The sequence below is a fragment of the Aplidium turbinatum genome, chromosome 6 (genome assembly GCF_918807975.1).
Source record: "Aplidium turbinatum chromosome 6, kaAplTurb1.1, whole genome shotgun sequence".
In the NCBI taxonomy this organism is placed as follows: domain Eukaryota; kingdom Metazoa; phylum Chordata; class Ascidiacea; order Aplousobranchia; family Polyclinidae; genus Aplidium; species Aplidium turbinatum.
This window is the reverse complement of record NC_137477.1, coordinates 22,306,984-22,321,916: the sequence shown is the minus strand read 5'-3', so window position 1 is coordinate 22,321,916 and position 14,933 is coordinate 22,306,984. Positions and strand designations below refer to the sequence as shown.

The 14,933-nt window shown below is 36.0% G+C and overlaps 1 protein-coding gene across 1 annotated transcript; it reads right to left on the bottom strand.

The window, feature by feature from the left end:
* Positions 1-9,086: 9,086 nt before the first annotated feature.
* LOC145772345 (dual adapter for phosphotyrosine and 3-phosphotyrosine and 3-phosphoinositide-like) lies at positions 9,087-14,674 on the bottom strand. Its single transcript, XM_082584222.1, has one exon. It carries the CDS (start codon positions 14,550-14,552, stop codon positions 13,812-13,814), a length of 741 nt encoding a protein of 246 aa, XP_082440348.1. The 5' UTR covers positions 14,553-14,674; the 3' UTR covers positions 9,087-13,811.
* Between the last annotated feature and the right edge of the window lie 259 nt (positions 14,675-14,933).

Here is a 14,933-nt window from a genome sequence, read left to right as displayed (position 1 = left end):
ACAACCTTTTATGCTGCCTGCAAAAAGAATTCTGCAAGAGGTCTGTCGATTAGGGGTTTCCTGGGACGAACCGCTGCCGTTATTAGGGGGGTGGGGGGATGTCTTGGGAGCAATGGCTGCAGGCACTTCCAAATCTTGAGACAGTCTCTCTTGCTAGAAGCTTCAAATTGCCAGATTGCACAGTTGCTCAAATAGAATTACATGTGTTTTCTGACGCTTCCTTCGATGGGTATGGTGCATGTGCATACCTTTGCATAACTTACAATGATGGACTTGTAATGTGTTCTCTTATAATGGGGAAATCCAGAGTAACGCCCCTTAAGGCAGTCAGTGTGCCTATACTTGAACTGACTGCTGCTGTGGTTGCGGCAAGACTTGGCACAATGATTAGCCGCGAGCTAGATTACATTTTTTTCGTGTTGTGTATTGGACTGACGCCACAGTTGTTCTGCGTTACATTCGCAATACTTCTACTCGTTTCTTGACATTTGTGGCCAACCCACTAGAAGTACTCCATACGCTGACTTCAGTAGAACAATGGCGTTATGTACCGACTGACGAGAATCCCGCGGACATTGCATCACGCGGTCTGAGCCCAGAAAAGGTTTCTGAATCGGACTTGTGGTTCTACGGACCAAGCTTTTTACGTAAGACTGACGATCATTGGCCAACGCAGCCCGAGTTCATTGGCGAAATTAAAGAGGACTCCAATGTGAAGATTTGTTCAACTCAAGTAGTCGAACCTGTGAAAGACATCCTACACGAGCTGGTGCATCGATATTCGAGTTTCCACGTTTTGCAACGCACAATCGCACATGGGCCTGGTTACTCCGCTATCAGCAATTCCTGAAGTGGAAAGCCCTACCAAATTGCGATCCACCTCGCCAAGGTTTGTTGTGTGCTGACGAAGTTCACAAGGCTACGCTCTCCATCGTAAAAGCGACTCAACGCGAAGCCTTTCCTGGCGTTGCAGAGGTACTTCCTGATCATCCCAATTTCGAAGCTCCGGTTGAGCCAATCACGGAAAGCAAATTCAAGCAGTATCCGTGTTTGCGTAGTGTCTGCGCGTTGACTCCTTATCAGGTCGACGGTGTCTTACGCGTTGGAGAACGTTTGCAAAATTCCAACCTTCCAGATTCATATAAGCATCCAATCCTGCTTCCGAGTGACCATCCCGTGACAAGTTTGATCGTCATGGCTTGCCATGAGAAGAATGGTCATATGGGCACTGCTCATGTGTTGACAGCAGTGAACCAGAACTATTGGATTTTAAAGGGACGATCGACGGTGCGGAGAATTTTGCGTACTTGTTTAAACTGCAAGTTATGGGCAGCAAGTTATTCTCTCGCAGATGACGTTATTACTGGAGTTTTTATGAAGGCCGATGCTTATCGTCGGTCCTGGAAGAAGACGCAATATCTGGCGGATGTGTTCTGGGATCGCTGGATCAAGGAATACTTGCCATTGCTTCAACCTCGACAGAAATGGTTTGGAACTTCACCCAATCTGAAACCCGGAGATCTCGTGTTAGTTGTAGATGAGTCGGCCAAGCGCGGTTCTTGGCCCAAAGGCATCGTTGAGTCGGTTGTGCCAGATAAAAACAATTTAGTGCGTAGAGCTAAGGTGCGTACTGCTAATTCAACGTTAGTTCGTGATATTCGAAAACTGTGCCTGCTTGAAGCAGTAGATGACTGACGTCACTAACCTGCGCATCTCGCGCCAGTAGCTATGTTTTTGTTCTTATATTTGTGAATTGATGTTCTTACCCAGCAAGCACTACACCAGTTCCCTTTTGGTGAACAAGTAATAAATATAATTGGTACGCAACAACGTCTGGTCGTGGTAATTCAGTTCCGCATATTTTTTGTGATTGGTATGTGCGGGTTGCGGGACGAAAACTGCAATAGGCTACTGTACTATGTAGTTCCATAATTACATTACTATTGTTGATACAACACGATAACACGCACAAAATACATCGGTGGGTTCATACGATAAGTCGCTCCTAGCGGGCGCACAGATAAGATACAAGATGCTGTAATGCAACGCAGAAGCGATTTTACGGCAATGCAGCTCCCGAGAAGCCATCTAGCGATAAACTGCGCTATTGAACCGAGCTGACATTAAATCCACAATTAGAACAGTTATATAACAAAGGAGCCGAATTCGGCTAATTGCGATTAATGACAACCAACGGTTTCATTCGGCCAAACCAACAGGTGTGCACAGTTTAATATCAGTGACGTAACAGACACAACTGTGATGATTGAGAATAGAGCATTTTGGCAGCAGAGTTAATTGATAACGTCGTTTGAGAGAAAATTAATCCTATGAAGAACAATGCTACAGTTTTTACATCGATTTAACATCTGGCGATGTTAAAACGATGTAAAAGCAGTGGAAATTGCGGTCAGACTTTTGCCACGAATGAAGTTCCTCGCAGGTTTACGCAATTTACTTGATTTATAGCACTGGGCTACGAGTAATTTACGTTTTTGTGGGGAGTATGTTACGGACAATAGCTGTGTTGCAGTATGCTACAGCTATGCTGCAGTAGACAAAACTATCAGTGTTGCTGCTTTAAAAGCTTTAGGTAGGCACTTTAAGAGAGCAGATCCTCTAAGCTCTATGGGACAAACAAGTCACTATGGATGAAAAGGAAGCTTTGGCTGAAACTCTGCTACGTTCAAATGCAAGTTTCGCTGGCCAGGTTACAAACAGGTTTGGTAATGGATACGGAAAGCTAGAGCTGCCAGGCATTGTTAATGATAACTCATTGTCATTGTGCTCCTATGCAAATGCCGGAAGCAAAATGTTTTTTGAACATTTGCACATTTCAACAAATTTTCTTGCCAAACACCCGACAGAGTGGGAAATAGATGATGGCTATGCTTCTGCTAATGGTATCATAAGTGCACTCAGAGTCTGCAATGATTCAGCACAGAGAGGGGTAAAACTGGTATCCGACTTTCTTCATCTAGCAAAACATGAAAAAAATCTGCAAAACTATATTCAAGTGGTGGAGGAGGAGATCAAAGAAAGATGCCAAATTTTAGAAAACGTCGTTTATCAACACAATGAAGATGCACAACTGCCTTTGCGAAAATTGTGTTAACTAAAACTCGCATAGCCTGTTTGGATTTATTGATATAGTGCATGCATGCAGCTTCTTTACAATTGAATAAATTTAATAAGTCAATCATGAAATTGTGGATAGCACAGCTCAAGAAATACAACAATATCGCCCTTTTTTCCTTTTTACAGAAAAATAGCTCAAAATTAGAATTACCGCCTTCTAGTGGTAATATTTTGCAAAAATATTGCTAAAATCAAATTCGTTACCCACGAAAATGGGGGTGCATGCAAGTTCCATAACAATATGATGAGTAGTCTTTAAGATATTTTAATTTTTCTTTTCACCACTTAGGGCAGAATTGTGCAAAAATTAGTGACAAAACTTGAATATTTTTGGATCTACTTATCCCACTCCTTCACTTTTTTTTAGCAATTCAGAACATCATAGGGCATCTGTTATACCCCCAATATTGCAAAACTTATATATACACTGCCTTCTAGTGGCAAAAAAATGAAAAATTTCAAAAAGTGGGCTTCAAAATGGCGTCGGCGGTAAACGTCGATGATCATTTATGAAACTTCATATTTGTAGTATACTGATCTAAACACAGTACAGTACCACAAAAAATGTAAGCATGGTGAAACCAAGATTTAAATTTCATGGAGCGCCTGCAACACCCTGGTGAGTAGTTGTTGCAAAGTTGCAAAGTCGTTGCAAAGTCCCGTTTGTAAACGATATGATATGTTTTGAATAGAAATGACTTTGCCTTTGTCACTTCGTTTAAAAGAGCACTTTGTTTACAGTGACACCACATCTCTGTCCCTTGAGCTCAAATTTCCGTATAAGAGCACTCGTAAGTTTGTGATGCAATAATATATACCTACTTTAAGCAAGATGATAGAAAAGATTTATCAGAAGGGTTCATGATCGTGATGTAATAAAATTGTAGGCTATTGTGGCTGCTATGCCAGTTCCAAGCTTTTTGTTCTAGTGATCTCAGTTCTTTCCGCACAAGCCGATTGATTGTTATTGCATAGTTGATGGATCGATCATAAATTTCTAAGTTTGTACAACGCCTCTAAAAAGAAGAGCGTATTCAATGAAGGAAAGATATGAAGTTGTGAAAATGTGAAAGCTGCATAAAAAGAGCACAGCAAAAAGTCTGTTGCTGACCGCTTGGGAATGTCGAGAAGTTCTGTTAGTAAGATGTGAAAAAAATCGGTTGCCATTATTTCAGACAGAGTATGAAAGTCGTTATAGTAACACTCAAATTTAAAGGTAAAGAGGGCACAAATTTAAAGATGTAGGCAAGCATCTAATGCAGTGGTGTGAAATGGCTAGAAATAAAAAAAAAACTAGTTGTATATATCTGGTGAAATGCGGCTCCATAAAGCAAGGGAATTTGCCACTGCACTTAAACATGAGGACAGTAAAAACATCAATATGAACAGGGTTAATCGTTGGAAGAAAGGGAATAATCTGTAAGAAATTGCATGATAAAACTGAGTCTGTAGAGCAGGTAGTATACTGATTACTGAACAACTACGGCCGTGATATGCTGCAAAAACATAGTTTAAGACAAAAGTGACTTCATTGTACAGTCTTCGAAATTAGCATATTTTTACTTCGGCAAAAACGTTGCCGAGGCCAAACGGCTAAAGGTGAAATTGCCTCGGCAATTGCTGTACACGTTTAATACAAAAAAATTGTACCAAAACATGTAAAACAAGGAGCGAAAAATATACTAGAGTATAGTCTATCATGGCCGCACTGTTTGCTTTGTTGTGATGTAATAATACCAAAAGTAGTGAGAAAGCGAGCAACGCAATACGCACGCTGATACGGTAATTCACGTTAAATAACTCCAGGGTGTGAAAGCTAAATTTGGGTTGATTCAACGTTCGAGTCACTAAAAATCGATTTAATTTTCCCGGCGGGTTATATTGCGTAACAACAATGCCCATTACGAAATTTACGTTTGTTTTACATTAATTCGACATCTAGCCACGTTGAATTATCATAAAATAACGTTAATTGCTCAACCAGGTGCCGGTGACAAATTAATAGCTCCCTGCGAGAAGATTGCCTCGATTTACGTATACACTACCATAACATAATTTTGGCACAATTGGGACACTGCGAGCAACACAAAGTCTGTTTGATAAAGAACTAGTTGTCAGAATCATCAGATGCTGTATCGGAGGATGAGGTTGTCGCGTCATTACTGGAATCAGACACATCAAGATTCAAGAGGCTCATCGCTTGGCTGTAAATCTACACTGTCTTCGCCGTTCGCAATGAAGCATCCACGTTTTGCGACTTTCGTGCTTTGATACCCATCCACACGCCTCTTTCTCAGAGCTCCATCAGGGTGTTGACTAGCCTGAGGAACAAATCTATGACTGTGGCATAACGACTGGGAAGAATGTCTAACCCTAACCTTACAAGCACTCGTGTGGCCTCAGCATTTTTATTGCCGACGCTAATGCGCCATTCATGCATCTGCGTCAGCAATCACCTCGGCAATTGCCGATTGCCGAGGCTAATTCTGAAGACTGTTGTAGCTTACGGCATTTCAACTTACTTACTAAGAGTAAGAAAAGTTATTGTGGTACTGAAGGTGTGATAACTTATTAACTATGTGAACTTTCTATTCACAGAGGTTTTGAGATGTTACTGTCTTAAGTATTTATTGAATGTGACATAATTTTAATTGATTTATAACTGTACTCCTTCATTTACTGTTTCAATTAGAATAAGAATGCAACAATAAGTAATGTTGATGATTTACAAACATGCAAACTCCATTAGAACTCTACCCTCTCTCTCAGCAGCCTTAAAAAGTGCAATAAAATACCAGCAAAACCATGGTGTAGTTGTTGGAAACATGTGACAATGCAATACCACATGTAGGTATCCAATAATATCTTATGCCATCTAGCGTAAGATAAAAGTGATCAATACAATATTTACTCTTATTGAGAAATCTTTACAGTAGAGAGAGCAGTTTTGGTTGTTTGGTGATCTATGACTGCAATAGGTTTGAATGAAATTCAAAATTGCCATAAAAGAATTCACATCACTACATCACTGCCGTGTTGTTTGGTAAAGTATTAGGCTACTTAATTATATATACTTTTTTACAATTGTAACAAAACGTTGATGCTGTAAATGAACAATGAAATCATAATTGCTACCTTTTACGCTCATGTACAAATAGAGTGCTGATTACAAAATGGGCCATGGCATCATGAACCTCATGACAATATATACAAACATGAACCATATTTTATATGCGACCACCGAGCATAGTGGGTAAAGTCGCATATCTATACACACATGCACATTGCACATGCACACAATTTTTTTTAAAGTTTTTATCTTATTTTTCCTTGAAGTAAATGAGTTGATAATATTATCCTGTTTAATTGACTTAATTAATAGGATGATGTTATCCCATTTTGCTTTGAGAACTGCTGTCATTTTGTTTTCAAACATAAATGCGGTTTTAAATATGCTGATAGCTCATACACTTGGATAAATAAAATCATGATGCCCAAACCATCACTATGGCAGTATGGCACAAGTGTTTGGTCCAAGTCACTGCTACTACTTTGGGATCACAAAAACATAAGTTTTTCACTTATAGTCATGTTTGTAGTATATATTATATACATAGGCTAGTACAAGAGAAAATATGCCCATAGATGAAAAAAGCTTATGCATTTCAAGCAAGGATGGATCCAGGGGGGGTGCGGGGGGGTGCGCACCCCCCAAAAAATTTCAAACTGCTATTATTTTAATAAATTAATGGTATTAATATCTAATAGTATTACTTTATATTTTGATAGATCATAGCATTTTATATCGGGTGCAACCTAGTTTGTACCCTGAAAAGATCGAGTAAAAAAATTAAAAAAAGCCGAAGTCGCTGATCGCAGTTTACGCAAATTTTTTAAATGTTCTCCCTGAAAAGATCAAGAGAAAAAATAGCACAAACCGAAGTTGTTGATCGTAGTTTCCGCAAACAAACAAACTGAAAAGATCGAGAGAAAAAAATAGAACAAAGTCGAAGTCGCTGATTGGAGTTTCCGTTTTTCCGCAAACATTTTAAGATTTCCGACAATGATCCTAAGAGTTTGCCGAAGTCCTGATCGTAGTTTCAGCAAACATTTTAAAAGGGTTGGGGTTAGGAAAAGATCGAGAAGATAAAATTAAAAATAGCCGAAGTCGCTGATCGGCAAACAAACAAACTGAAAAGATTGAGAGATAAAAATAGAACAAAGCCGAAGTCGCTGATCGTAGTTTCCGTTTTTCCGCAAACACTTTAAAATTTCTGGTAATGGTCCTAGGAGTTTGCCGAAGTCGCTGATTGCAGTTTCCGCAAACATTTCAAAAGGGGTTAGGGTTAGGAAACGATTGAGAGAAAAAAATTAAAAATAGCCGAAGTCGCTTATCGGAGTTTCCGCAAACAAACTTAAAAGATCGAGAGAAAAATAGAACCGTTTTTCCGCAGTTTCCGCAAACATTTTAAAAGGGTTAGGGTTAATCGGAGTTTCTGCAACATTTTAAAATTTCCGGTAATGATCCCTAGAGTTTTTGTTTGTTTGCGAAAACTGCGATCAGCGACTTCGGCTTTTTTTAATTTTTTCTCTCGATCTTTTCAGGGTATGAACTGAGGGTACGAACTGTTCAGGGTACGAACTAGGTTGCATACTTTTATATCAGCATGTAACAAATTGATGCTGTGTAGATTATGGAATGTGTACCAATGGAAATAATCATGTGTTTTGTACTGCTCATGTTTTTAAACTTTAGAATATTTCCCAAAATGTCATCACGTTCTTGAATTTTGTTATACCATAAGTCTTTTTTATTCATGCTTGTTTTTAAGACTTGTTTTTCATGCACACTTTCTCCATTTTCAGGTCTTTATAAATATTAAACAAAAACATCTGTATAAACAACATGAATGCTTATCAGTATGCCAAACACAGCAGAGACACATTTTGAGAGTGCCACTTTGACGGACCTCCTTGAATGAAAATAGATTTCAGCAGCACCCCCCCAAAAATTAGAGGCTGGATCCATCCCTGATTTCAAGTACTGTACTTCAAAGACATATAATTTTCTCCTTTGTTAAATTTAGAGCTTCTTGCTCTTCATGACCAGGTCTGTGTGGTATTGAGCTGTTATTGACGTATCAAGAGAAAAAAAAACATGAAAAAGTTATGAACACCGCACAAATTGCACATTAGCAACATGTACAATTGCTTAAACATATATAAATCGTGTTAAAATTTTAGACTACACAAATACCAAACTGCAACTTATCTGCCTTGACGTCACAATTGTTTTTACTTTGCATTGTGTTGTTGATCAACATTCAACAATAAGCATTTGTCTCTGCTCCTTCAAATGAACACTCCTGTCGACTGAAACATAGACACATATTTCTGCCATCCGCTTGACTTTTGCATTATGAAGCTGACGAACAAAAGATCTCTGTGGCTAATTGGGCAGACCATAACTTGCAGTCAAATACTGCTGGGCTTCATTTTTCCATTCCTGACGCTGATATCCATTCCATTGGCCTGGCCCTACAAGGTATGGGTGCGATGTAACCATCTTTGCATTAGAATCAGAATTTTCGCTTAACGATAAACCAATGGGAAGTGCATCTTCCTCTTAGTACCCAAGTGGTGTTGAGGAATATATCCTCAATGATTGTATCATAATCAACTAACCCAACAAACCAAAATGTATGGGTGTTTTGGATAATGAAATCAAAGACTGCCTGCTCTCTAGTAGCTTTTCAGTGCAGTTTGAGAAACATCATCAACATCTTTGTCACAAAAGCTCAAACAAGAACAAGCATTTCATAGTAAGCTTCTTTTCGTTTTATAAGTACGGTAATTGATTGTATCCATATTTTTATTGTCCACAAAAAGATAGATAATGTTGCATTAACATAAAGCAAGCCATTTTACAAATAGTATTAGTAATCCACCTACAATGAAATATCACAAAATTAGTTAACTGGTACTTTATACAAACACCACATGTTAATAGATAGCAAATTTGTGAGTAGCAATATTGTACAAACAATTTACTTTATTGTTTAGGTTTGCCAGGGTTGCACGTCCAGTATAACAGAGCTCAGGGCATTTTATGGTCAAATTCTAGGAAAACCAAAAGTGGGAAAGATGCATGAAATAATAACTCAGAAGTTTCAAGTAACAACGTGTTGAAACAAAGTTTTATTCAATTTTGGTGAACAACTGAACATTTATGCATGAAAAGGTTGAAGAGAAAAGATAACTTTCCATGATTCTACAGTTTGTTTCACCATTGAAAACTAGAAACTGTAAAAACTCTTTTGATACAGTACAAAACTAGTAGCAATAGAGTAATTTCCACACACAAAAAATTAAAAGAATCTCCTTGGATACAAAATAAAATCATTGCTTTACATTTTTTTATCAACCATTTTGTTGACATTTTAGACAATAACATAAAATCTTGATAAAAGATAACAAAAGATCTTGATAACATTGATTTAATGAAATAGGATAGATCGTTTGGTTTTTAGTTGGTATACAATATAACATCATATACATTATACAATTATACATACAGTATGTATAATGTCATACAATATTCAATACCAATGTTATTATTATTGTCAGTCAGTTATCTTGAATTTTTCTTCCGATTTTTTCAATTTGGAAGTAAATTTTTATTTTATTGTCACTATTGGCAAAGTTCTACATAGTAAAATACGACAAAATATGAAAAGCAATGCTATTAATCTATTCTTGCAATGAAATCAACTATGCCACTGATGTGCATAAAAACAAAGTGCATAAGCCTTATGTTATAATGATAAGCACAAATAAAAGTCATTTTTAAAAGTGAAATTGCTGTCTTAACTTACAACCTCAAGAGTTTATTGCCAATTTTCAGATTCAAGAAAAAATCTAAGAAAGACTTTCGCATGTTTCTTGTCATAATTACATAATAGGCAGTATCGTGTTATCTTGCTAGAAAGAGAAACTTACAAAGGCCCAACAGACTAATGCAAAAGTAGCGTAGAATACAAGCAAGATTGTTGTTGCTTCTCAGGTCAACACTTGCTGAACTTCCAACGAGCAAGTTTGATTCTTATTGAAAACATAAACACACGTACCAGAGGGAAAAAAGCAGACATATTTAAGCGGTGCATAGTTGACATATAGGCCTAGTTGATACCTTGTTTAATAATTAATTTATCAAAACAATGATTGAGCCATGAAATGTAAGAGCTGCACAGTAAGATTCTCCAAGTCCATTTGAATATTTTCCATCATTGCGGCAGTACAAATAGTGGTAAAAGCTGTGATACAGTATTATGATTACATACAGGTTTTGAACAACATATCAAGCTTCTAACATTGCAAAGAAGCATACTTTCAAAATTTGCACAAGCTGAATATAATACAATGGAAGAAATTTATGTAGCCACATAAATATTATGATGTAATAATCAACCAAAGGTTCCACACCAAGTATTTATGAGAAATTGCTGATTTATGTTTGATTTAAATAAACATGAAAACTGCTGGAATTTACTTTCTTTTTGCAAAAATTATTTTAAAATTTACATTGTACAAAACATAAACAGCACTAAAAAACTGGGTTGTGCAGAGATACACCATTTCAATTTATAATCTAGAAGTAAACATTGCTCTTCCATAAGCATAACTTGATCCCTTTAACACCACAAGCATGATATAACCTGCAGGTTTGATTGATTAATTCTGGTGTCTTTGCATTTTGTAACAACATTGTCACAATCTATAAAAACAGTTTAGATAATGAAGCTTATGTACAACGTTTGAAAACAAGAAACTTCATTGTTAACTCACTAGGTGTGGCACCAATGAAGTTGTTTTAAATTTAAAAGTTGTAGTTTGCAATTCCAGAATGCAATCAGGCATGGACACATATTCAGTTATTCACATAAGGCAAAGTCACAAGGAATATTAGTGTAAAACAAGTATATAATCAAGATTGTTTATGTGGTCACATGATGCGATATGTATAAAATATATGTTGTGATTAATATTGTGATAATCAACATGAGAAATTGATAAAAACTCCACAAATCGAGTACGACAGCCTTTTTTGTAAAAATAGATCATTAAAAACATAAGAACTTTGAAAAAATACCAACAAAAAGCCCGCAAACATGGTTATTCTTATGACAAATACTGTTACCATCAGTAAATTAATCTTGATCAATGTAACATTAATTAATGCACACCAAAAAACTTTGATTTATTTTACTGCTTGGAGGAAATTCAATCAGTCTTGTGTGAACTGGTACAGGGTGGTCCAAAGCGGTGGCTATAACCTCAAGTTTTTACAGTTTGGGAACTATACTTCTTATCTTAAGTGAAAAAAATATTGTTCATACTGTCCAGTGTCATGTGATACTATTTTATTTTGATCGCAACTTAATTAATCACATCAATAAAAGTCATTCCTATAGGAGAGTGTTTGACTCTAGTATTTTCAATTTTATCTGTATAAGTTATAATCAAATGCATTAAAACAAGCATTTTTTGTAAATTTAAATCTAGCGTACGGTATCAGACTTTAACATAAGTTATCACTATCAGGTCAATTCAAAGTTTTCAATTTTACTATTAGGAATATTTTAATGAATAAACTTCATGATGATTCTTTCTTTAATGATTTTTTCTCCATGATAACCAAAGAAAAACCCCTCAGCCAGCAACTCATTCTTTCTTTTCCATGTACTTTTTATTTGCAGACAGACAGCATTACAATAATTCAATGTAAACCAGATTCAGCAGTTGGAATCACAGGTTACATTTTAAGCAGCAACATTTCCACAATCAGCTGAAATTTTATACTATGCAGACACTAATGACTGGCCTTGTGTCAGTAGTTCAAAGCCCATGTAGGGATTCAAAGTTGTCTGGAATTGAGCATCAAAGCAAGAAATGTATCCGAGTCAACTTCTTTGCCTTCATTAACAAATTCAAAAAACTCATGAAGATGCGATGCAATTAAACCATGCAGGCATGCAAAGTTGCAAACATGGTTTAAACAAAAACTATTCTTTAAAATACAATAATTCTTCGAATTACTGTTCCTAATTTTTGGCGTTTTTGTTTAAATGGTTAGGTGGCAGTTGACTTTTTGGTGACCTTTTGCTGCCATCCTTGAGCAAATTATTTGTGTTTATTGTGTTTTGAATATATATATATTTATTTGCCAACAAACAAAATTAACTGAACTAAATTCAAAACCAAGTTTGCATTGCCTGTTTTCATTCCTGTGTGTACGTTTTCTAAAACCACCATGGTTTTGAAATTAAAAATATCTATCTCATCACAAATTAGGCCATTAGTTTTCACCTCAACAATTAATATCTTAATTTTGTCCTGATTAATCAGCAGTTAGTCAACAACCCAACTTTGCACAAACAGCTGTTACTTTAACTGCTTGCAAAATTGGACCACCATGAACTAGTACAAACATTAAAAAAAACTATTATAGAATTTGCAACATCCAAATCAAAACAATTTGTAATTTAAACAGAGCCAACAAACAACAGTATTAAAAGTGTTTTAACTGCTACATTCTTATGTTGATACAAATTTGAGAATCTTTGTTGCAGCAACACAATGTTCTGACTTGACCATCTAAAACTGTATGCAACATCAAAATACAAAAAAAAAATGTAATCTTGTCATCACAAAATGGATTGGATCTTGTATATAAACATAAACCAAGAAATTGTTAAAGTATGCAACTCCAGTAATAATATTTAATATAATTTATAAAAATAGCTACATATAGTTATGCAGCATGGAAGCATAATTTCTGAGACCATGGCTATAAAATCACTAATTGTGCATGTGTGATCAGAAAAAACACATAGTTTTATTAAAATATGCCCATTGTACATACAAATTTGCAATGCAAAAAATGTTAAATTTTTAAAGAAGATTGTGCAATGACAAGCACATTGTCATACAGTTTCCGTCATTGGCTAGATTGACAAAACTGTAACCATAACTTTAAAAGTTATACCTACAACATTCTTCTTAACTAGAATCAATGAGCCAGTAGTGTATACAATCAGTCAGAAAATTGTGGTCACTTGATAAGTTGCAATTATTTTAAAGTTTCAAAAGATTTGGTAGTAAAAATTTAACTAGCCTATTTATTTTTTAGTTATGAAAATTTTATTAAATTCTTAACCACAACTCCAACTCTTGTATTTTTGTAATAAAAAATACTTTCACAAAATTGTTATGTGCTCAGGACTCCAGAACATTAACATACATATATTTCTAATAAAAAAGTGACCACAATGCACATAGACTCATCGATCCGATAACTATAACGTAAAAAAAAATGATTTGAAATACAATTTTTTTTAATAAAAATGAGTAGTAAAAATCAAAAGCATAAAACCACTTAATGCTATCTGTCATCTGCTTTCAGATATAACTGGGCTAGATAAATCCATAAAAGCCTTTATGATCTTATGCTCAGAAACAGAAAAACAGGAAAACTATCCTCAGCAACTTTATGAAAAGATACAAATTTGCAAAATGTCAAAGAAAGAATAAAAACAACGATCTGAAATCAGTGCTGTCATACACTGTTTATTGAAACTGCTAGAAAGAAAGTCACTTCAATGTTTAAAAAAATGTTAATGATATTGAGATGAACCGCCATCTTTTTTCATTTGCTTTATCTTCCACTTGATCATCTCCATCCACTCTTTTTGTTCCTCTTCAGTGTTTGCATAAAAGTACCAGGTTCTATCAGGAAACTCAAGACGAAAACAAAATTTTTTTCCAGTTGAGTCATCTTTCCAACACCCCTGGCAATCTTCCAGGTACAGTGTTTTGATTGGCTTTTCTTTTGTTCTATCAGAATAGTAGCTCAATTCATTTTTAGACAGTACAAACCACCGTGTCTTCCAGTTTTTAACAAACCAACCTTGTTTAGTTAAAAAACCCTCTTTGGATGCAAGTGAATTAGCATGAGTTTGAAACTCAAGATCTTTTTCTGTAGCTCCAGTGCGAACTGTGGACTGCAAAACAATACTTTCATAGTTATCAGGTTCTTCAACTACTTTTGGGTATGGATGCTTAAGTAATACAAGAGTACCAGAATTTCCACCTAACAATGGCTGATTGGCAAAATGCGAGATAAGCATATCAAGAGTTTCAAACTCTGTAATTCCAAACTTGAACACTGTTCCGTCCAAGGAGATTCTAAAATGTTTCACTGAATCTCGACCTCGTACAGATATACACAAAGTACTTGCTTCAGAACCATCTCTCAAAAGATAACTTCCTTCCATACCATTTGCCATCAGCAATGCTTCTGCAATATGACGAGAAATACTTCCATGATACCAACTTAGCTCACTGATATCAGACATTGCTGACAGTTAAAATAGCGCCTACAAGCTATTAGTAAATCTTTTTGAAAGATACAAAGTATCAATTACAACAGTCAGAAATTTGATGTTCAACACAGCTTTATCGACTGAATTAGACTACTATTCCCACACTGAAAGACAACACAAATCACAATTAGTCGTTGGCTTACACCAGACTAGGGATGGTAAAAGTAGGGGATTGCTCACTCAAAAGTAAGGTGGACAACATACCGTAAAATTATGACAAAAATTGAAGCAACTACACCTTGAGGTCTACTGCCATATGTCGCATAATCAGGTGCAGTTTATATGACCTGCCCCACGTGTGTACAAAGTGTGTATCGCCAAAACAAATGTAGGAAATATGTCATGTTTATTGAA